We start from the raw sequence: 23,869 nt of genomic DNA, 5'->3' as shown, positions 1-23,869 counted from the left end.
CAGTCTACAGGGTACAGTCCATAGGGTCGCAACCAGTAGGACATAACTGAAGCGACTAGCATGCGTGCTCGCAAGGCTCAACTTAATTTCTAATTCACACAGGTGGGGCTTCTGAAATGATCATTCAATATTCACCTTCAAAAAAGCCAGAAATCTTTACCACTGGAATCTAATAACAGGATTTAATTTGCAAGAAATCCATTAACAAAATAACTATCGTGATTTGTAAATAGATACAATATATTTTCTTTAATTTCTGGGCCAATTGGTAGAGAGTTGAAAGAGATTTTCTTTTTTTCTTCTTTTTTTATTTCTTTTTTAGAAAATAAAATAGGAGCTACTTTCAGAAGAAAAAATAAATGAACCATTCAGTTGTCTTTGGGTTCAATATAGGCAGAAATAGGATAGGAAACAAGCCATTTTAGAAACTGACACTTTCCTCTATATTTGCACTTTCAGTACTTGTTTCACAGAGACCAAGAATGTGTGAATATTGTCCACCAACTGGCTGATTTAGAAGAACTGTGCTCTACAAACTCAGAAGTAGCCTAAACTTTTAATTGGGCTCTAAAAAAAAAAAAAAAAAATAGCCCTTGCAGCAATCAGGAAGTTCAATATCATAAGTAAAAAGGATAATAGGCAAGGAGCCATACAAAAGCTATATTTATTTAAAGAGCAAAGATTAAATTGGCTTACTAGGGAGAGTAAAGTGAGTTACAGTAAACTTCCACAGATCACCTGGCTCCCATTAACACGCTGGAAGAGTCTTGGTAGCAAGAACCAAAGCACACTTTTCTTCTCTCCCTGTAGGCTCAGGATGATGAAGATTGCAGATTAAAATTTTCTAACTTTCCCTCTATCTGGCCTTGCTATTTTATCAATATTATTCCTCACCTTATTTTAAAATTATATCTTTATTTTGTGTTTTCTTCCCTTTTGTGTGTGTGTGTGTGTGTGTGTGTGTGTTTGCGTGCTCAGTCGTGTCTGACTCTTTATGACCCTATGGACTGTACTCTCCAGGCTCCTCTGTCCATGGGTTTCTCCAGGCAAGAATACTGAAGTGGGTTGCCATTTCCTCCTCCAGGGGATTTTCCCAACCCGGGGATTGAACCTGCATCTCCTGGGTCTCCTGCATTGGCAAGTTGATTCTTTATCACTGAGCCACCTGGGAAGCCCTCTTTTTCCTTTCAGTTCAGTTCAGTCGCTCAGTCTTGTCCGACTCTTTGCGACCCCATGAATCGCAGTACGCCAGGCCTCCCTGTCCATCACCAACTCCCAGAGTTCACTCAGATTCATGTCCATTGAGTCAGTGATGACATCCAGCCATCTCATCCTCTGTCGTCCCCTTCTCCTCCTGCTCCCAAGCTACCTCAAATCTTATGTGATATAGTAGGATCATTGGTGAAGAAAAAATTCAAAATACCTAAGTCAAATAAATATTAAATTTATTTATATGTTTTATTGTCAAAATCCAGTAACATAACCTGTTAATGCTGCTTCTCAATAAACCATTCTTCATTTTCTCTCTTCTTAACCCGTAATTTATACGTATATTACAAATTCATGAATATGCTGATTTTTCCTTTAATGAGTTTTACCTCCTTTTGAATTCATTCATTCTTTTTTTGTTGTTGTTAATTCATGAGAGTAGGAGATCTAGTTGAAAGCTGTAAAGAGCATATCCTGGCCCCGGCCTCCTATCCTGGAAGGGTGCACAATCAAGCAAGTGATCAATAATACATAATAGCATTTCTGTTTGTAAGATGGCATGATCAGTGCTGGCTGGCATGATAGAAAGATCTAAAGGGCAATTCTGAACATCTCTCTGCTAGTGACATGTATGCCATTCTACTGGTTGCTCTCCATTCTGCAGCTAGGACCTCTGTAGCTTCTCAGTGGTTCCAGGCAGAGTATAGAAGCAAGGACATCTTTTTGCAATGCGGTGTGCCTTTCTTTATGACCTCAAAATTGACTAAATTTGAAAGCCAACTTTGTAACCTCTCTTCAAAAGCATTTGTGAGTCTACAATTAGAATAGTCTTTCATTCCTCAATCAGCAGACACCAGATCCATTTAACAAGCGTCAATACTCTCATCCCTGCCTTCTTGAATTTCCATAAAACTTGCTACGAAGGCAAACAAATCAAAATGGACTGCTCCTTGAAGAAAGCCAAACATATGAAAGTATTGATAACTGTATCAAGTAAATTGAAAGGATGCTCCAACCTCTGCTTATGCATTGAAAGGCATCAAACCTTCTCTTAAATCTTTGGTTTTCATGGTTATAGTTAGTGACCTGGCTGTGCTGAGTCACTCAGTCGTATCCAACTCTGCCATCCCATGGGCTATAGACTGTAGGCCACCAGACTTTTCTGTCCATGGGATTTTACAGGCAAGAATACTAGACTGGATTGCCATTCCCTTCTCAAGGGGATCTTTCTGATCCAGGGGTTGAATCCGCATCTCTTGCATCTTCTGCACTAGCAGGCAGATTCTTTACTGCTAGCACCACCTGGAAAGTGACCTGGCTAAAAACCGTCAGACCTGGGAGATCAGAAGTCGCTTTTTGGTGCTCCAGACAAATATACTGAATACTAGCTGACCTTTTCCCAAAGTGTAAAATAGGTTCTCATATCATATAAAATACCAAAAGTTAATATAAATAGTATTAATTAATATTAGCAAGAACAGCTTACTGAAAAAAATACATAATCATATCAAGTCACAGACCCTTAAGCTATAAAGCAATAATCTCATCTGGCCCAAGACAATAATGATTATTATTTATTTATTTTTAAGTATCTTTGCTAAAATCATGGCCAACTATTAATTTTTGTCATTAGAACTTTGAAGGAAAAAAAATCTTGGGAGGGATAAGAGTGGATTGATTGCCCTTATAAGATCTCTGTCATGTTTTCCAAAGAGATGCTTCACAATTTGTATACTTAGATGGACTTATAATTTCCCAGTAGTTAATGCCATGGAAAGGATTTGTAAAACACACTCTTGTTCCTGACACATGAAGTCCACTAAAATCTTTCTTCTAACATATATTTCTTCTAGAAGTATAAAGGTATAAAAATCTTGAAAGATATATGATTTCTAAAGATAAGTAGGTCAAAATATATATATATATATTGAGTCTGGCAGCCACCAGTGGTGCCACTTACTCCCTTCTGCAGAGAAGCAGATGCCTGGACACCCTCCCATCATGGCTTCTGTCCTGCGCTAATATTACAACAGTAATGATGTTATAGAATTGACTATTCACTTTTTAAAGCCAGAAACTTGCTATACATTTTGGTATTGATACGGTTAGATTTTTTTCACCTTTGCTAAGATATAACCGATCCATAATATCGTATAATTTTAAGGTGTATCACAAGATGATTTGATCCATATGTCCTTAGTTTTTTTAACTGAAGATAATATAAACAAAAATAAATAAATAAATGAAAAGGTAATGCAGCTCTTGTAGCAAAAGTAGTTCTAAAGAGAAAAGTTTAAAGTGATAAATGTCTACACTAAAAAAAAAAAAAGGAAGATCTAACTCTGCTAATGAAATGAAAGGAATCAAGGAAAAATAATCTGCACATTAGGAATTGAAACATATTTTTAAAATATAGTGATATCTAGTCAGTTGGGGAGAAAGATATGTCTCACATATGTAATGTTTCTGAGTAATTGAAACCATTCATTTTATATCCCCATTATTTCAGGGATCTTCAATTTTTTATGGTAGAAATTTGTGGATCATGTATTGTATATTTCTACCCATCATTAGATTTGAAATCAATATGGATGATTTGTAAGATAATAGACGTTAGGCACATCACTTGAGCTTTTAGTATTTCTGATCCTTACCTATAAACGGGAAATAAAAGTTTATCCTCTGGCTGCACACAAGGTGTTTGTGAGGGTCAAATGAGATAAATATATGATAAAGCATCTTCAGAATTTGAAAGGACTAAACAAAAATAAGAAATGTTAGCTATGGGGCTTTCTTGGTGGCTCAGTGGTAAAGAATCCGCCTTCCAATGCAGGAGAAACGTGTTCGATCCCTGATCTGGGAAGACCCCACATGTCGCAGAGCAGCTAAGCCCCAGGGCCACAACTGTCAAGCCTGTGCTCTAGGCTCCGTGTGCCGCGGCTTCGGCGCCCTCACAGCCACAGCCTGTGCTTGGCAGGAGAAGCCGCCGCCGTGAGAAGCCCGCGCACCGCAGCTAGAGATAGCCACAACGCCCACCGCCACAACTAGAGAGGGGCCCGTGCAACACCAAAGATCCATAATAGCCAAAAATAAATAAATCATTGGTTTTAAAAAAATGGTACCTATGAAATTCTAGATGATTCAGGGCTTTTGTTATAAACGTCAGCCTTTGTCGTACGCTGGAATAAGTGGTATCTTGTGAATTGTCTAGCTCCTCAGCGCTCCATGTTCCTCACTTTGTAGGCGAATATGCAGAGTTTTTGTGAGTTCTAAAGTCTTCTTTTTAGAATCTAGGCCGTGATTATTAAATAAACGTGAAAGGAGCAAAAAACATACACACACACATAGATGAACACACACATTCTCTGTTTTTATTATTAACGCTTTAAGAATATTAAAAAGGCAGCAACTCTCCTTTTAAAGAATCGGCACTCTTTTCTGTACAATTAAAACGTAATCATAAATTGTAAAATTGCCTGCCCTGTATCCTCTTGTCAGGGAAACAGTGTAGGCTCTGATTTATTATCCTGTGGGACTGTTCTTCTTCCCACCCAAATTCAGTTCTCTGGAACCTGTGTTTCTTCTATCCTTACGGACTCAGTTCTGAGAAGACAACCTATGAGAGAAATAAAACAAACATTTTATTTGCACCTCCTGAGTCATTTTGATTCACACAGGTAAGAGTTAGGGTTTAAATTAGGCAATTTCTGGCTGGGCAAGTTATGCTGTTCCTAAAATGGAACACAGAGGCTGGAGGTGTGACAAAAGTGTAAAACAACTCATCGTCAGCCACAATTAGACTTTCTCAGTCGCCTGCCAAGTGCTTGACAGGCCAGGACACAGGGCTGCCCAGCCCCTGCCAAAGACTTCCTTGACTTCTGGTAATCTTCCTCAGCTACTGAAAACTATCGATCTCGTTTCCACACATCTCAACGGTAATCGGCTTCTCTTCAAGCGTCCCCATGGATACCGCAGACCAACCCGACCTCTTAAATAAGCAGAGTTGATTCCTATTAATACTTTCTCTCATCTGAGTTAAAGAGTCAGACACCACCAACTGTGGCAACTTTTAATTTGTTCTTAAAATAGGACAAACATTTCCAGATGACCCACTCATATGAGTCCCTATTTCTGAGAGTGATTCAGCAGTATGATTGGTACCCAGAGAGATGGTGGTACAGGTTTCATCTAGGTAGTATCTAAATGAAAAAAGAAAAAAAAAATCATAGAATGAACTAAATAAGCCGTATGTGTGTGCGTTAGTTGCTTAGTTGTGTCCGACTCTTTGCAACCCCGTAGACTGCAGCCCACCAGGGCCCTCTGTCCATGGGATTCTCCAGGCAAGAACAGTGGAGTGGGTTGCCATTTCCTTCCCCAAAAGGAACTATAGAAAGAAAGAGAGTGAAGTCGCTCAGTCGTGTCCAATTCTTTGCGACCCCACGGACTGTAGCCCACCAGGCTCCTCCATCCATGGGATTTTCCAGGCAGGAGTACTGGAGCGGGTTGCCATTTCCTTCTCCATAAATAAGCCATAGGGGTTTTGAAATCAGTTTAAATTCTTAATCTATCACTTTTTAGCTATTTGTGATTACTTATAAAAATTGTTATTGTTCAGTTGCTCAGTCATGTCTGACTCTTTTCGACCCCATGGACTGCAGCACACCAGGCTTCCGTGTCCTTCACAGTCTCCCGGAGTTTGGGCAAATTCATGTCCGCTGAATCAGTGATGCCATTCAACCATTTCATCTTGTGCTGTCCCTTTCTCCTCCAGTTCAGTTCAGCTCAGTTGCTCAGTCGTGTCCGACTCTTTGCAACCCCATGGACTGCAGCACACCAGGCTTCCCTGTCCATCACCGACTCCCGAAGCTTACTCAAGCTCATGTCATCGAGTCGGTGATGCCATCCAACCATCTCATCTTCTGTTGTCCCCTTCTCCTCCTGCCTTCAATCTTTCCCAGCATCAGGGTCGTTTCCAATGGGTCAGCTCTTCGTATCAGGTGGCCAAAGTGTTGGAGCTTCAGCTTCAGCATCAGTCCTTCCAACGAATATTCAGGCTCGATTTCCTTTAAGATTGACTGGTTTGATTTTGCCATCCAAGGAACTCTCAAGAGTCTTCTCTAGCACCACAGTTCAAAAGCATCACTTCTTCAATGCTCAGTCTTCTTTATATATATTTACATTTTTAGACTCATATATATTTGTTGTTTAATTGCTAAGTCTGACTCTTTTGGGACCCCATGGACTGTAACTTACCAAGCTCCTCTGTCCATAAAATTTCCCAGGCAAGAAGACTGGAGTGAGTTGCCATTTCCTTCTCCAGGGATCTTCCCAACCCAGCATCAAATCTTTATCTCCCGAATTACCACTGAGCCACCTGGAAAGTCTATATATATCCACACACTTTGGTTGTTTCCACGTCTTGACTATTGTAAAGAGTGCTGCAATGGGCATTAGGGGGCATGTATATTTTTGAATCATGTTTTCCTCCAGATATATGTCCAGGAGAGGGATTATGGAATCATCTGATAGCTTTATTTTTAGCTTTTTAAGAAAACCTCATATTGTTCTCCATAATAGCTCTACCAGTTTACATTCCCAGCAATAGTGTAGTACACCATACCCTCTTCAGCATTTATTATCTTTTGGTGATAATAATAGATAACAAAATATAGATTTTGTGATAAATGGCCATTCTAACCAGTGTGAAGTTATACCTCATTGTAGTTTTGATTTGCATTTCTCCGATAATTAGTCATGTTGGGCATCTTTTCATGTGGTGACATTCAGCTGAGAACTCTGACCTCCAGCACAATAATATATAAGATTCTGGGGGGTTTTGCTGTTGCTGTTTTATTTCTTCTTGGTTATGTGGGATCTTTTTGCCATGTGGGCTTTTCTCTAGTTGCAGGGAGTGGTGGCTACTCTTTAGTTGAGGTGCTCAAGCTCCTCATCACTGTGGCTTCTCTTGTCTTGGAGCACAGGTTCTAGGCACGCGGGCTTCTGTAGTTGCGGCTCCCTGGGCTCCAGAGCACAGGCTCAGTAGTTACCACGCACGGGCTTAGCTGCCCTGGAGCATGTGGGTTCTTTCCAGATCAGGGATAGAGCCCACGTCTCCTGCACTGGCACACAGATTCTTTACCACTGAGCCACAAGGGAAGACCAATTCTGTTGTTTGAAGACACTAAATTTGTGGCAACTTGTTATCATAGCTACATTCATGCCTATCAAGTCCAGCCCATCTCTCATCCCTACCCTGGCCTGCTGCTACCCATTATCTCCTGCTTTCTGCTTCCTGTGTACATATATCATTAACAAAAAATACATATGTATTTATTCAAAATTTTCTTTCTTTCTTATACAGAGTTTCCATACTATATGCAAACTCTTTGCACCTAGGCTGTTTTTTCTTCTTTTTGTACAACATACATTCTTGTTCTTTGTTAGCACTTGCACAGGCCTCCATAGGGAGGATGCTCTATAACTCATTCAAGCAGTCCTTAAATGATCAACATTTAGGTGGATTCCAATCTCTGCTAATAAAAATGGAACTTTATAAAGAATGACTTTATGAATATGGTCTCTAATAATCAGGGAGGTGTGTTATTAACACTAGATTTCTAGAAATGTTTCCCTACTGTAAAAGTAGATATTTTTTGCTTGCTAAAATATTTCAGTTGTGTCGGACTCTTTGTGACTCCATGGACTCCGCTGTCCATGGATTTCTCAGGCAAGAATACTAGAGTGGGTTGCCATGCCCTCCTCCAGGGGATCTTCCTGACCCAGGAGCGACCCCGGGCCTCCTGCACTGTCAGGCATGTTCTTCGCCATGAGCACCACTTGGGAAGCCCATGTTCTTTTGTAAATATTGTCAAGTCCCCTCCATAGAAGTCATACTACTTTTCACTGCAACAAGCAATACCTGAGAATCCCTACTTCTTCACAATCTCTCCAAAAGCATGAGCTGTCAAACATTTGCATTTTTGCCGATCTGATGGTTGGAAATAGTTTTTAGCGTAGGTTTTCATTTCATTGTCCTTATGAGCGACAGTAAGGCACTCATATAGGCCATACATGTCCAGGCATTTCAGGTTTTCTCTACAGAAAAGATCTAAGGGTGCTTTCTAGTTAAATAAGGTTGAATACAAGGTTGAGAAGTGTTGATTGTGCATAACTAGGATTGGGAGAGTAGCGGTTTGATAAATTTGATGGCGTAAGTAAGGCTTGAATAGAATGAGAGTTTCCCCAGCCGCTGGCCACCACCATCACTGGCTAATGGTTCGTAGGCAGGTCTTACGGGCTGCCTGTGTTCTATCACGGGTCCATGTAATAAAATGCTGTATCCCTGAATGTGTGTAAGTTGAGTTTCTTTTTCCACTGTATAATTAGGTAATCCGTAAGAACTGTTTCAAACTTATTTCATCATCTGATCACAATTAGCCTCCTGCCCTGCTTGGGGGATAGTATGCCAGCTCTTTGTGGGGGAAAGCTATGGGCAGATGACATTTCAGGTCCTTCACTGTAAGATTTCAGCCACCAGGTGGCACTACAGTGTTTAATTTATTCAAGTCAATCGTTTGCCCTGTCAAGACTGCAACTAATTTGCCTGTGAATTATTTATGACAATGTAGTTACAGCTACTCTATTAGCTTCCTATCACTACTGTAACAAATTGCTACAAATGTATTGGCTTAAAACAATACAACATATTATCTTACAGTTCTGCTGGTCAGAAGTCCGAAGTGGGTCTTGCTGCCTTAAAAGCAAGATATTGACAGAACTGCATTCCTTCTAGAAGCTCTAGGAGAGAATTCTTTTTTTGGCCTTTCCCAGCTTTTAGAGGCTGCCTGTATCTTTTTACCAGTAATGTCACTCCTCCCCCCATGGAACGCTTTGTACGATCTCAGTTTCACCAGACAGAGGGCCCTGACCACTAGTCCTCCATGAAACGTACATTGGATTGTGGGATTAAGTGACTAAAGTAGTTCAAGAACGGAACTTATCTTCTGCATGCGTCATTACTCTGAAAACTCTTGTTACCCAGGTGGGGTTCTTTGCTCTCTGGCATCAGCTTCCAGATCCAGTTTTAACTTCTATTCCTTGCTCTGAAACCCTGTCCCTTTTCCTATCTGGGGACCTGGCCAAGCCACTAGAAGCGCATTGACAGGCCTCCTCTGGCTGTTACTCTTGAGTCTAATGAAAGTGCTAGGTCCTCAATTTCACTTCTTTATTTGTGAGTCCACACCTCCACCCCGCTTGCTGCAGAGTCAAAAACTCTGCCACAGGAAAAGCAAAGCACACATGCCCCATCTCCAGACAGGTGGAAGGATGGAGAAGGGAACTAACATTTCTCAGGCATCTCCCATGGGGGCAGCGACATTCATAGACATCCTCTTCTTTGCTCCCCACAATAGGATAAAGCATGTTTCATAGGACCATTTTGTAGATGACCAAAGTAGGAAACTCCTAGGGACTAAAATAGCTTCCCCAGGTCACTCATTAGAAGGTGGCAAGGATGGGCTCCCCCTGTGGCTCAGTGGTTCAGAATCCACCTGCCAATGCAGGAGGAACGCGTGCAATCCCTGATCTGGGAAGATCTCACGTGCCGTGAAGCAACTAAGCCCGTGCACCACGGATGCTGAGCCCGGGCTCTAGAGCCTGGGCTCTGCAACAGAAGTCACTGCAGTGAGAAGCCCGTGGGCTGCAACCAACAGCGTAGCCCCTACTCACCACGGCTAGAGACAATCCCCTGCAGAAGTGAAGACCCAGCACAGCCAAAGGTAAACAAAGAAAATCACAAATTTAAATCTTCTACAATTAAAAAGAAGAAGGAGGTGGTAAGGTAAAAATTTAAACACACATCTGTCTTCAAATCCTGTTTTCTGGCCCACCCGGCTTATGTATAAAGGGCATCACTGAACCAAGTCTGAATTCATGCTGCCCCCTCCCCCAATTCTCCAGGCCCAAAGGCTGAGGTGTTTGTGGTCTTCACCTCCTGAGTTTCACAGCCCATTCTTGTGTCTGAACAAAGGTTCTACCCACTGTCTTAAAATGTCTTCTGTCTACACTTGATTGTTTCCTGTTGAATGAGTTTCACCATTCTTCATTTGTTTTAGCAGCTGAGAGCTTCTTTTTGCTGTCTCATCATATCCTGTGCTGAGGGCTCTTACATCTTAGCAGAAGATTGAAGAGGAAATTGTGGGAAAGCAGGATATGCTTCCTTCTCTGTTGCCTCTTTAAGTGATGTTGCTTTCTGACTGACTGCTTCCCAGAGATCTTGTAACTCTTTGAAAGCCAATTCCCCACTCCCTGAGCAGCTGTTAGCTCTTGATGACTTGGGCTGGGAAACCAAACACCAAGTGAAAGCCACGCCTGCTGTTTGCAATGCAAATGTTTAGCCACGCCTCTTTAAGCAATGAATGGGATGTGGTAAGGTGGAAAGAGATGATAAAGTATCACCAAACCACCTAACAAGGGTGAGAAGTCTATTTCTCAATGGAGGCATTGAGTTATGTCCAAAGATGAGAACTACCAGGAGGAGAAAAATTCCAAGGAGAAAATTAATCTTCAAACTGAGTCACTCAGGTCTAAGATATATCTGCCTAAGTTTCACTCCTGGATGCCGGAGTCAGAAAACAAGATATTAATATTTTCAAGAAGGTGGGTATTTCACTTCTGAAAGCATAAGATTATGCAGGAGATATTGTATATTCTATTTTGTAATATAATTGTTTTAAATAAAGAGACAAAAAAGAAAATAAAAATTTTCATTTTTATTTCTAAAACAACACCCCAAATCGTTTTACATATATACAGTGGTTTAAACAGACACATACACGCACATGCACACACAAATAATAATAACCATAAGAATTTTTTTCTCTGCTTCACAAATGAAGAAAGTAAGTTCCCAGGGGCAAAATTATTTTACTCAAGGTCTAAAACAGAGCAAAATAGCAAGCACATTGAAAAGTCCTCTTGAGAATTCCCTGGTGGTCCTGTGGTTAGGATTCCACAGTTTCACTGCTGAGGGCCCAGGTTCGAATCCTGGTCAGGGAACTAAGATCCCACAAGCTGCACAATGCAACTCCCCCAAAAGTCCTCTTTTTATTATTATTATTATTATTATTGTTCCCTGTCTTTAGGAAACCTGGCATGCTTTAACTCTCTCCAAAGTAAATAAAGTATGTTTCCTGCCACCCCATTCCCCCCGCCCCCATGCCTAACCCAACCTGCCCCAAACCTAGATCCAGATCCGGACCTTCCAAAGTGCCAGGATCCATGCAGAGACATGGGAGGTTGAGTCAAGGAACCGCAGAGCAAGTCCTTGGGGATGAAAGGGGATTAAGTCTTAATCTTGCCAATGCTGACCAACAAGCTAGGCTTTTGCAGGTCATGGGTAGATCAAAGAGCTCATAAATCCACGTCCTTAAAGCCCAGTCACCAAATGCTCTCCTCAATTTTTCCTCGGCAAACCTTCTTACTGAGAGTTCAGGCATCATTTCTGGCAAGAAGAGAAAGTCTTCCAAAGAAACATGACTGTCCTTTACATTCCAGCCTGCCTTCCAGCCTCCTGCAGGAGTTCAACTCTCCAGCCAGGACCCAGGACTTCCATGAAGCATGGAGCAACCTAGGCAAAATGATTGACATGCTGGTTACGTCAGAATAACAGCTGGCATGTACGGACAACTTGCCTTCCAGGTGGCTCAGTGGTAAAAAAAAAAAAAACACTCTGCCTGCCAAGGCAGGAGACACAAGTTCGATCCCTGGGTCAGGAAGATTCCCCTGGACAATGAAATGGCAACCCACTCCAGTATTCTTGCCTGGGAAATCCCATGGACAGTGGAGCCTGGAAGGCTAAATTCCATGGGATCGCAAAAGAGGTGGATACAACAACTAAACAAGAACTACCAAACCCGATAACTCAATTTGAACCAGGTATTAGTCTACCAATCTTGAATGTGTTGGCTCATTGTGTCCCGACACCTGAGAGGTATTTACTATTATTATTAGCTTCATTTTACAGATGAGGAAATGGAGACACAGAAACATTGAGCAATTTCTTCAAGGTCACACAGCAGGAAGGCTAAACTCCCAGCTTTATTTCTCTGTGCCTTGTGCCTTCTCCTCGCCACTCCCGCGAGCCTAAATTTTCAAGGCCCCCTCTCGCCCCTCTGCTAAGTAAGCTTGATCTCTAGAATGACTCAGTGCTCTGAATTTGCAACTTCCTAGGAAAACCTTGGTGCTTCTCTCTGGGTATCTGTTCTATCCATCCCGTTCCTCACTTGGAATAAAGAGATTTTTTTAAGTGAAGTTTAACCACAAATACGTGGAAGAGATTTCAGAAGAACAGAGGAGCCATCCTAGTGACTCTGAAATCACACTAGGTTAATAACAAGCTCTACTGTGTCCTTTTGGAGAAGGCAATGGCACCCCACACCAGTACTCTTGCCTGGAAAATCCCATGGACAGAGGAGCCTGGTGCTGCAGTCCATGAGATCGCTAAGAGTCGGACACGACTGAGTGACTTCACTTTCACTTTTCACTATCATGCATTGGAGAAAGAAATGGCAACCCACTGCAGTGTTCTTGCCTGGAGAATCCCAGGGACGGGGCAGCCTGGTGGGCTGCCGTCTACGGGGTCGCACAGAGTCGGACACGACTGAAGCGACTTAACAGCAGCAGCAGCAGCAGCACTGGGTCCTATTAAAGGCAGGCCCTCCATATGAACAGCAGAGGGCGCTGTGCAGCGTTGGCCACGTGTTAAAAATGCCCTTCCCTTTCCTCCCCTGCTTCCCAGGACAGGGTCCCCCAGTTAGGATGTGGGGAAAATGGCCCGGTTTTCACACGGCTGCTGTCCTTCCACAGTCCCCAGACCTCTCCGTACACGTGTCCAGACCTTGTTCCTGATAACAGTCCCACGTGAGGTCCCTGGGATATGTGGTGTTTCCAACAATGGAGGGCCCCTTTCTGACCCAAGACCCCTTCAGTCTAAGATTTTGTGTCCTGGTTTAAAATCTGAAAAACTGCCTTTGCGTTATGATTAACCCCAGCCTGAACCACAATCCAGCCTTGTGCTCCCCAATTGCCTGTGTCTTGAGCTGTAATTCTGTTCTCAGCCCCCTGACACGGGACCTGCTTTCTTCTACTGAAAGACCTTCCCAGGGCTGCCAGCCCTCCATTCTAGACTTGGGAGGATCCCTGGTCATGAACTTCCCATCCTATCCTGTGAGCCTGTTTTGCCTCCAGCTTGGTGCCAGCTGCTGCTTCTGAGCTCTTCCGATTCTTCCTGGGTCCAGATGTAAAAAGCAGGGAGACTGCAATTACCAGGAGAATTCAATAGGCCCAGGGTCACCCACCAAAGATGTGCTGAAAGAATGCAGTCTTCATCCATTCCCCACTTCACAGGTTCAGAAATAGAGGTTGCAAGCTGAAGAATGAGGTGGTCAGCGTTTCTTTGGGGAAAGTTGTTGGTGTGTTTCCACCTCCTTCCTCCATTTCCTCCTCATATTGGCCAAACATTGAGCACCTCTGATTCTACTGAGTGGTGCAGTCCCTGACCTTGTCTTCTACTGGTTGTCCCCAACTATTGATAGTCGGCCAGATATGCTGAGCTAGCTAAAGTGGAGACTTCATCTACACCTCGCTTCTCTAGAATGATTAGAGATCGTCTCCCCAGGTGGCCCAGCCTCCTCCACCCAAGATAGTCTAATACAGGGGTCCTCAACCTCTGACATCTAATGTCTGATGATCTGAGGTGGAGCTGATGTAGTAACAATAGAATAAAGTACTCAATAAATGTAAAGCTCTTGAATCATCCTGAAACCATCACCACCCCCGGTCCATAGAAAAAATGTCTTCCATTAAGCCAGCCCCTGGTGCCCAAAAGATTGGGTACTGCTGGTCTAAGAAGCTTTCCCAAACAGATCAAATTAGAACCTTGATGGAAAGATTGGGCTTCCCTGGTGGCTCGGTGGTAAAGAATCCGCTGCTAATGCAGGAGACGTGAGTTCAATCCCTGGTCCAGGAAGATCCCCTGGAGAAGGACACGGCAACCCATCCCCGTATTCTTGCCTGGGACATCCCATAGACAGAGGAGCCTGGTGGGCTACAGTCCTTGGGATTGCAAAAGAGTCAGAAATGACTTACAACAACAATGGAAAGATCGGCTTTACTTGGTCATCTGAACTACCTCTCCTTACTGACTGATCAAGAAATTCTAAAGCAGTGTCCCACCAGGGAAAATCCCTATGGGCTAGGATAGAAGTTGGGGGCATTAGCTCTTCAAAATTCTACTGAATCCTCCCCTTTAAAGTTGTAAAATTAAAATTCAAACATGAAGGTGATTATCTAAGGTTAATACACCAGTGTTTTCCCCTCTGTTTTCATAGCACCTGGTACATGCCAGTCAATGTATATGAAAGAGCCCTTCCCTCTTCTGGGGACCATGTGCCAATGTCCACAGCAGCAGGACAGCAGGTTTGTGTAATCTCTAATCCAGGAGGGCCCTTAAAGTTTCTTCCAACTCAGAGAGTCTTTCATTCCTTGAGATTGTTTCAGCCCCTTCCTTTGCCCCATTGCTCAATAGATGAGTCATGATTCAGAAAGGAAAGGAATGTAAAAGAGGTTGTGCCTACTGCTGGGTGGTGTTAAAAAAAAAAAAAAAAAAATCTGAGACTCCTCGGTATTCACGCAGAAAGCCAGGACACCTCTCCAAGGCAAAAGCACAGCAAGTTCGATCACCCTGCCCACATTCTGCTCTTGATTCTCAGGCTGCAGGCTGCCACTGTGAGACTTATCCTCCTCTGCACCACTGACTAATATTTGTCTTCCTCTGATTTCACCTGTGTAGAAATAAGTCTCAGAGGGTAGCTGTGAGTAGGCAGGCTGTGAGTAGGCAACTCCACCCTCATCCCTTTAGGAATGATTCTGAACACCAACTTCTTTAGGGAGAGATGTACTTGTTTCTTTGATTCCAATCAATTAAGACTTCCTTCTCAACAATGGGGCTACTATAAGTGTCTACACTCACTGGCAAAATGAAATGAAGGTGTGTGTAATCACTGCAGAGGGTGACTGCAGCCAGGAAATTAAAAGACGCTTACCCCTTGGAAGGAAAGCTATGACCAATCTAGACAGCATATTAAAAAGCAGAGACATTACTTTGTCAACAAAGGTATGTCTAGCCAAGGCATAGACATAGTTTTCCAGTAGTCACGTATGGATGTGAGTTGAACTATAAAGACAGCTGAGAGCCGAAGAATTGATGCTTTTGAACTGTGGTGTTGGAGAAGACTCTTGAGAGTCCCTTGGACTGCAAGGAGATCCAACCAGTCCATCCTAAAGGAGATCAGTCCTGGGTGTTCATTGGAAGGACTGATGTTGAAGCTGAAACTCCAATATTTTGGCCACCTGATGCAAAGAGCTAACTCATTTGAAAAGACCCTGATGCTGGGAAAGATTGAGGGCAGGAGGAGAAGAGGACAACAGAGAATGAGATGGATGTATGGCATCACCGACTCAATGAACATGGGTCTGGGTGGACTCCAGCAGTTGGTGATGGACAGGGAGGCCTGGTGTGCTGCAGTTCATGGGGTCACAGAGAGTCGGACACGACTGAGCGACTGAACGGAACTGAACTGAAACAGCAAGATATATCCTGTATCAGAATGGAGATGATGACTGCATCCTCTCACTGAGGACAGAAAAAAAAAAAAAAAAGATGTATTCTTAAGATGTGATCAAGTAAACTGAGCTGACCTGAGTTTTAAAGATGTGTGTATTTTCATTTATGTGCTTGGCAATAAAGACGTTTCCATTCTCTGAAAAATATCCCCAGTTCCCTTCCTGAAGCTTCTCCTTGATTTTTTAATACTCACGTCTTATCCTCAACGATTCATTAATTTAGATCCATAGGTGGGGCTTAACGATGCGTTCTAAATAGAGGAAAAAATAACACTGATGTCAATGAAGAATGGCATTGACTGGAATGCACATAGGCTTGTGTTTATGTCTATGCCTGACTGAAGATAAACATGTAACAATGGAAACATGAAGTACCAGAGTTGACACAGCTACCCTGAATTAAATTGTCATATTTCACTGAATCTCACATTGTAAGCAACATCATTATACTTTATGTCTGCAGAGGAAGAACATGAAAAAGTAACTTGCCAATGAAGTCATGACATGCCACTGATTACCCAGTGTGTGCCAATTTCAGAAATAGTCAAAGGTGGATAAAAAATGCCTATCTTGGAATTGATGGTCTTTAGCGCTAAAAGTCACTCTAAGTACTAGCTGATAAATTCTGATGCTGCATGTCTCCAGAGAGTTTTTTATTTGTTTGTTTTAAAAGCAGCTCTTATTTAGAAACTGTTGATGGAGTAAATGACTTCCTTCTCATCAATATAACAATGGTGACAATTTCAGTTGGTAGTTGATGGGACAGATAACTAGGTCAAAAGTCATCTTCAAGATCTTCAGATACACAGACACTGCAGTTCAAGGGAGTGTGGTTCACTGCAGAAGCCCATGGCAGGAAGAATGCTAAATCTCACAAACTGCTGGGTCGCTCTGGTCAAATCTCATAAGTACTCTGGGCCTTGGTTTCCTCACCTATGAAATGACAAGGGTGGTCTAGTATCTCATGTCTTATTTCCAGCTCTGGCATTTTATGAATCTATGGTCTACGCGTTCACATTGTCTCTCTCTCTCAATAGTCCAAATGTATTTACTTGAAATACAACCAGTATGGAAACTTTGCTTTTTTTCTTTTCTCGGCATGCTGCAGGGCTTGCAAGATCTTAGTTCCCCAACCAGGGTTCAAACCCAGGCCCTAGGTGTGAAAGCATGGAGTCCCAACTACGGGGCATCAGGGAATTCCCTGGAAACTTTTTTTGAGGGGTATGTTCCAGTGACCCTAAGCTCTAACAGGATACTCCAAATCTGTTGACTGAAGAAATGAATGAATAAAGGTATCCCCTCTTGATTCTGTTTGCTAACAAATCCCCAATATTGAGCTATAGTATTTGTCTCTGTATGACTCTACTGAGAACACCGACCTTCCAGTATTGAGACTGAAAGGGAAAGGCTTACCTCTGCTACCCTCGACTGCCCCTTCAGTGAAGACATCCTCATCCTCAAAGCATCTCGTATCTAAAGAAGCAATGAGAGTGAAGAAATGACAGCATCCTCAAGGTCTAGACCTGGGTCCTGAAACTTTGAGGCCAGCACCTCTGCAGAAGCAGCGTCAGATGGTTCAGCACCATGCTTGAAAAATAATGAAACTTGGATAAAAGTGGAGATGTAATCATAACTAGATGTAGGATTAAGATTAAAGTTCTGGTCATGGTTTCTATTTTTTTTTTACCGGCTATGTTCAAATATAACCTCCAGCTGACTTGAGAAGGAGCAGGACAAGAGAGAGTATAGTTCTTCCCTTCCCCCCCTCACCCCCCACAGCTGATGCCCTGAACCACCCAATAAACTCAACTCTTCTCCACTATCCTCTCTGATCAAGGCTGCTTCATCCTCCTGCTCCCCCCAACCACATGGAAAACATTTACAGTGAGTGACAGAAATTCAAGTTACCTTGTGGTCCATAATGGTTCCAAACAGCAAGATGAAGAACCCCTGTGACAGAATTCAGCAAAGTATGAGGGACAGTTCTGCAGATCATAACCCAGAAGTTATTTTAATACCACTCTTCTAGATTCCTTCAAAGACAGTTATCATGTATTAGAAACTTCAGTGTCTACTGATTCTCTTGCACTAATGAGTGTTTTCTTTGAATGGACCTCAAAAAAAGAGGACCACCTTCATGCGTGTGCATGAGAGTGATTGATATTTCTTGAATGGCTTCAAATGTAGGATAGTTTTCAAACTTATTAAATCTGTTTACTTTCTTCCCAGGTATTAAGGGGGTTGTTCTTACTCATGATGATAGTAACACACACATAACATTTTGTCATTCAAAGTCACAATCAGGGAAGGTATCATGGGCAAATGAAATGTATTCTAGTCTACTTTCAATGGAAAAGTCAAGAAACAGGCAGCTAGAGTCTCTAACGGAGAAGGCAATGGCACCCCACTCTAGTACTCTTGCCTGGAAAATCCCACGGATGGAGGACCCTGGTGGGCTGCAGTCCATGGAATCGCTAAGAGTCGGGCACAACTGAGAGACTTTTCTTTCATTTTTCACTTTCATGCATTGGAGAAGGAAATGGCAACCCACTCCAGTGTTCTTGCCTGGAGAATCCCAGGGACAGGGGAGCCTGGTAGGCTGCCATCTGTGGGGTCGCACAGAGTTGGACAGGACTGAAGTGACTTAACAGTAACAGAGTCTCTAAAAGTGGTGAAAGAAGTTACTGCATTAAAAAAAGAGAGAGAGAGAAAAGTCTAAAGAAACCCATAAGACCAGGGTCTCTTGGAGTTTAAATTATCTGGTCACCTACAAAGTCAGAATAATTGCCAGTCAGTCCTTTTAAGTCACGGGAGTTCGGAGCCTTGCAAGGAAAGTCTGAATCCTGCCACAAGAGTGAAGGGAAGCCTAGTTTCTAAGGATGGTTTCATGGAGAAGAAACACAGATCAGAAAACGGAAAATGCTGAACTGTGAGTCACAGAGAACCCTTGTTTTAGAAAAATGAACGTGTGTAACTAAAGGGAGTCTAGAAATTGTCTTTCCATCAAGAAAATAGAAAGAGAAATGATCCGAAAGAGAAAAGCAGAACAAAATTTCCTGGGGTTTAATTAAATTGCAAAGTAGGATGAGATCAGAGGTAATGAGTATAATTTCAAGAGCAGGGGAGATGTATGTGACTCCAAGAGCTTTTGATCCCCATTCCCAAAGAAAACCTTAAGTAAAAGGTTTCTCTTTAAAGCAATACAGAGGAAAGAAGGAAATAAATGTTCTCTTTAGTTATTAAGAAATTATGAATAAGATATATAATTGTACTGAGCTGGATTTACTTTAAAGTTGGCTCTATTATTTCACATTAGGTTTTGAAATAGAGTAATAGTGATATGGAATACGTTGTTGCTTTGTTAAACAGTTATATTTAATTTAAAGCATTGATAAAAATTTTTTTGAAAATATTTTTCTGAAAAGAAGTGGATAATAAATATTTTAGGCTTTACAGCCTCTGTTCCAACTATCTCACCTTTGCCACTGTAGCACGAAAGCCACCATTGGCAAAATGAGTGTGTGTAAGGTGTATTTCAATAAAACTATTTATAAATATAGGCAGCAGGCCACAGTTTGCCAGCTCCTGATTTAAAATATATTAAAAATATAGACCTTCTGAGATTTCCCAGGTGGCCCAGTGGCTAAGACTCCACACCGCTAATGCAAGGGGTCTGGGTTTGATCCCTGGTCTGGGAACTAGATCCTACTTGCTGCGACTAAGACCCAGAGCTGCCAAATAAATAGATATATTTAAATATATATATATAAACTTCCTAAATTTTCTATTACTCATGGGTGCAGAAAGCACCCTAATGACAGCTTCCCAAAAGTGGCTTAGTAGCCAAGATGAAGTGGAACAACTTTTAGATGGATAATCTTATCAAAGCAAGCATGTTAAGCAAGAAAAGACATTAGAGATCATTTTAGATCCATCTTTATTTTACAGAGGAGAAGTCTGAGGACCAGAGAAAGTGACATTGCCGGGATCCATCTGTCAATAACAAATAACATTTATTTTACAGAGAATAACAGGGAAGGAGCATGAGAATCCCTGACTGATTAACATCCAAAGTGAGGGTCATGGGCCATCTCTGCATGCTGTGAAAAATGACTATTATTTCATAGATTGCCCAGACTACTTGAGGAAGGATAAAAATTGTGCTTGTTTTGAGGCATAATATGTAAATGTAGCCTCACACATCCCTAACCAAAGACTAGTCTTCCATAAGTGAAGGTCAGTGTCTTTTCACGTTGAAACTTTAGAAAAGACAAAAGGAGATGCCTACCCAATCAGCCTGATCGTCGAAATCCAACGCGACAATCAATAGACAGAGAGATGTCACAGATGAATGTCTCTAAGATATGAAAGGAAATGGAAGGAATATGTGGTGTTCTGTATTTTTAAACCACAGCCATCTTTTGTTGTATAGCCAGAATACCAAATTATAAGATAATAAAAAAGTAGCTAATAGTATCAGTAGTATCAATAAAATAAGTCTCTCTCCCAGAACTTACCTGGAAAGCATTGAGCAGGGCAAAGATTATGTGGAATATCAAGGAAGTGCCTTCTATGAGCGTAGCTATTCCAAAACCCCAAGTCAGTCCCAACAGTGGGGTGAGGATGGCGACATTTTTGCTGATCCTCAGGATTATGGCCACATCTTGAGACTTGGAACTGCCAATAGAGGGCCTCTGAGTGTTGACAGCCACAATCAAAACCACAACAAGATTCACAGCCACAATGACCAAGGCTGGGATGGCAAAGGCTAGAAGGGCTTTGGTGTCATCCCAGTTAAGCCAACAGGCACCACGTCTCATGTAGCCTTTCCCTGGCACTGTGATAGCCACAGTGGTGGCAGCAATGACTAACGGGCACCCATAGCCAACGGCAAAGCCAATGGCCATCATGCGGGACCTCATCATCCTCCGGAAAACGACCAGTAGTCCATAGATGATGAGCAGGGCTTTGAAGAGCATCCAGAAAAACAGACAGAGGTAGAAAAAGTGGCTAAAAAATGTCACTGCAACACACCAGTTGTAGTCCTGGGTCTTTTTGTTAAAGTTGGAGCCTAAGATGAACCACACATTGGCAGTCAAGAGCGACACAGCTATATTCACAATGCATACATGTCGCATATATGATATGTCCGTCATGACCACCCGGGACCAGACGGTGGCTTCAATCATCAGGCAAAGAATCAAGCTGAGGATGGAGACGCTGAGCCCAATGCAGGTGATGTAGTCCAGGACTTTGTTGTCCACAGATATGGGGGACATGAGGATGGAAAAAGACATCATCACGTTGGTGTAGTTACACCGGCATTTCACTCTGTTCTTGGTGTCCAGTGTTGTTTCACAGACATTCTCATCCCACCTCCTTTTCCTGGAGTGCCAGCCAACACACTGGGCCCTGGCATTCTGTGATTTGTTGATCTTCTCAAAGGTGAATAAGATTTGCTCCAATTTTTCTGGTAAAATCACTGAAAGGACCAGTCCATTTACCAGCCTGGGAAGATGGGCATTTTCCAAGTGGGCTTCTTTCAGGACCGCCCCCAGGGTGGGAAAAGCTATGCCAACAGCTTGGGATGCATTTGGGGGCAGCTTCCACAGCTCTTGCCTGGGGATTTCTATGATTCCTAGGATACCCTCCACTGTGTTGTTCAAGTTCATGGAGAAACTGAGACTTCTCTCTGAGGTCTTGTTGTTGATGGGGAACCCTTTTGTCTGAATGAAGAGTTCATCCACAATGTGCTCAGGTTCATTTTGGATGTGGAGTTGCCTCGCAAACCAGTTCACTGACTGCAACAAATCGGAGCTGACATTTTTGTCCGGAATGAAAGCCCAGTTTGGAATGACCGCGGGGTTGAGGATGTGGTTGGCCACTTTGCTGTAGCTCTGCAGAGGAGAGAAGTAGATACGATGCCGGAGATACACACACTGCAGTACAAAGTCAATTTCTAAAACCTCAAGTTTCTAAAGATCAAATGATTTGATATTATTTGACATGTTTCTCTTCAAATGCACTGATTATTAGAATCTCATACTAGTAGGACTTCGGCAAGAGGAAAAAAATTAGAAATGCTAAAAACAAAATATGATAAAAAAGAAATGAAATAAAATAAGATTGAGGGTTGACATATATACACTAATATGGAAAAAACAGATAACTGATGATATTTATAACCTGCTGTATAGCACAAGAAACTCTGCTTAATGTTCTGTGGTGACCTAAATAGGAAGGAAATCCAAAACGGAGGGGATATATATATACTTGAAGCTGGTTCACTTTGCCATACAGCAGAAATTAACACAGCATTGTAAAGCAACTATATCCCAATTTTTAAAAAATCAATAAATATAAACTAAAAAATAATAAGATAAAATAAAATGAAATAAGCAAATAAGATGAAATGAAATGAGATGAACTATAGAAAAGGGTTGCCTGCTTTATTATATGCCCCAAGCAGCATTTCCAACTTCAGTTTGTATAACCCAAGTTTTCCATGAGATATTAATGACTGTTTAAGGAGGAAACAGTCCTCTGGAAATCCAAGTACAGCACCCCATATCCTATCCTCCCCTCGAACCTTGTGAAGAGTGCCAAAGTTTATTAACACATTTAAAGCTCTAGAAAGTCCTGCCATAAGACCTACTTGGCTTCATTTACCCCAGAATTCCTGTATCTGCTGTACTACAGATCTCTCTTGTAAGAAATGGAACCTCTGCTAACGTTTCTCAGTACAATTACATTTTACAAAAATAAAATTTGGGAAACTTTACAGTAGTCAAAGTCTTCCTCACCAGATCATTATGTGACAGTTCCTTGCAAATATTCAGTCTGTACAAAAACCTGTATTTAAAATGTTCTTATTTCTTGAAAGGGGTTTCCTTGATAGCTCAGTTGATAAAGAATCCACCTGCAATGCTGGGGACCTCTGTTCGATTCCTGGGTCGGGAAGATCTGCTGGAGAAGGGATAGGCTACCCACTCCAATATTATTGGGCTTCCTTTGTGGCTCAGCTGGTAAAGAATCCACCTGCAATGTGGGAGAATGGGTTCAATCCCTGGGTTGGGAAGATCCCCTGGAGAAGGGAAAGGCTACCCACTCCAGTCTTCTGGCCTAGAGAATCCCATGGACTGTACAGTCTATGGAGTCACAAAGAGTTGGATGCGACTGAGTGACTTTCGCTTTCACTGTTTCTTGAAAACGTCCATAAACTAGGATGACTCCATACCCAAAACTGAAATGAATTGTTATTCTGGTTATGGTAGTTTTTACCCTGAAAACTATTTTGAAACTATTAAAGTGCAAGATTTTGAAACAAAAAAATTGTCAGCTTTTTAAATGAAATTAACAAAGAATACCTTCATTTTCTCTCGGGTGACATTATCAGACAAATCTGTAGAAATGTTTTTTAGTAACTCCACTATAAATGCAATATTTCCAGAAGTTGCTTCTGATGATTTCACAGCATTAATTATGCAGGCATAATCCACTGGGCAATTCTTTTGGATTCCTTGAGCTACACTCCTGATGGGCTCTGGGGTTCGGTAGTCAAGAATGTGCAGAGTTATAGACGGTGCTGCCAGAGAGAGGCGTGATGCACTGTCTGAGTCCTGTTTGTAAAAAGATGGTTATTTCACTCAAAAATGATTAAGCACCCAACATGTCAAGGAGATCCAACCAGCCCATCCTAAAGGAAATCAGTCCTGAATATTCATTGGAAGGACTGATGCTGAAGCTGAAGCTCCAATACTTTGGGCCACCTGATGTGAAGAGCTGACTCATTTGAAGAGACCCTGATGCTAGGAAAGATTGAAGGCAGGAGGAGAAGGGGACAACAGAGGATGAGACTGTTGGATGTCATCACCGGTTCAATGAGCATGAGTTTGAGTAAACTCCGGGAGTTGGTGATGGACAGGGAGGCCTGGCATGCTGCAGTCCTTAGGGTCGCAAAGTGTCAGCCATGAGTGAG

The 23,869-nt window shown here is 42.2% G+C and overlaps 1 protein-coding gene across 5 annotated transcripts in view; it reads right to left on the bottom strand.

Annotated features, from left to right (window-relative positions):
• Positions 1 to 10,959: 10,959 nt before the first annotated feature.
• Positions 10,960 to 23,869, bottom strand: part of LOC101121979 (adhesion G protein-coupled receptor F4) — a 30,202-nt gene continuing 17,292 nt past the window's right edge. For 3 of the 5 annotated variants that reach the window (XM_042236792.2, XM_060403687.1, XM_012100800.5), the window contains 6 exons: positions 23,259 to 23,510; positions 20,409 to 21,788; positions 17,800 to 17,841; positions 17,305 to 17,364; positions 16,086 to 16,142; positions 10,960 to 11,836 (listed from right to left, as the gene is read on the bottom strand). In XM_042236792.2, coding sequence (XP_042092726.1) covers positions 16,095 to 16,142; positions 17,305 to 17,364; positions 17,800 to 17,841; positions 20,409 to 21,788; positions 23,259 to 23,510 — 1,782 coding nt within the window. In that variant the 3' untranslated portion in view covers positions 10,960 to 11,836; positions 16,086 to 16,094. Of the gene's footprint in view, positions 17,365 to 17,799; positions 17,842 to 20,408; positions 21,789 to 23,258; positions 23,511 to 23,869 lie in introns of all 5 variants that reach the window. The other 2 variants (XM_060403685.1, XM_060403686.1) reach the window with 1 other exon arrangement.

Source organism: Ovis aries, chromosome 20 (assembly GCF_016772045.2).
Source record: "Ovis aries strain OAR_USU_Benz2616 breed Rambouillet chromosome 20, ARS-UI_Ramb_v3.0, whole genome shotgun sequence".
Classification (NCBI taxonomy): domain Eukaryota; kingdom Metazoa; phylum Chordata; class Mammalia; order Artiodactyla; family Bovidae; genus Ovis; species Ovis aries.
This window is presented reverse-complemented; position numbering and strand designations above follow the sequence as displayed.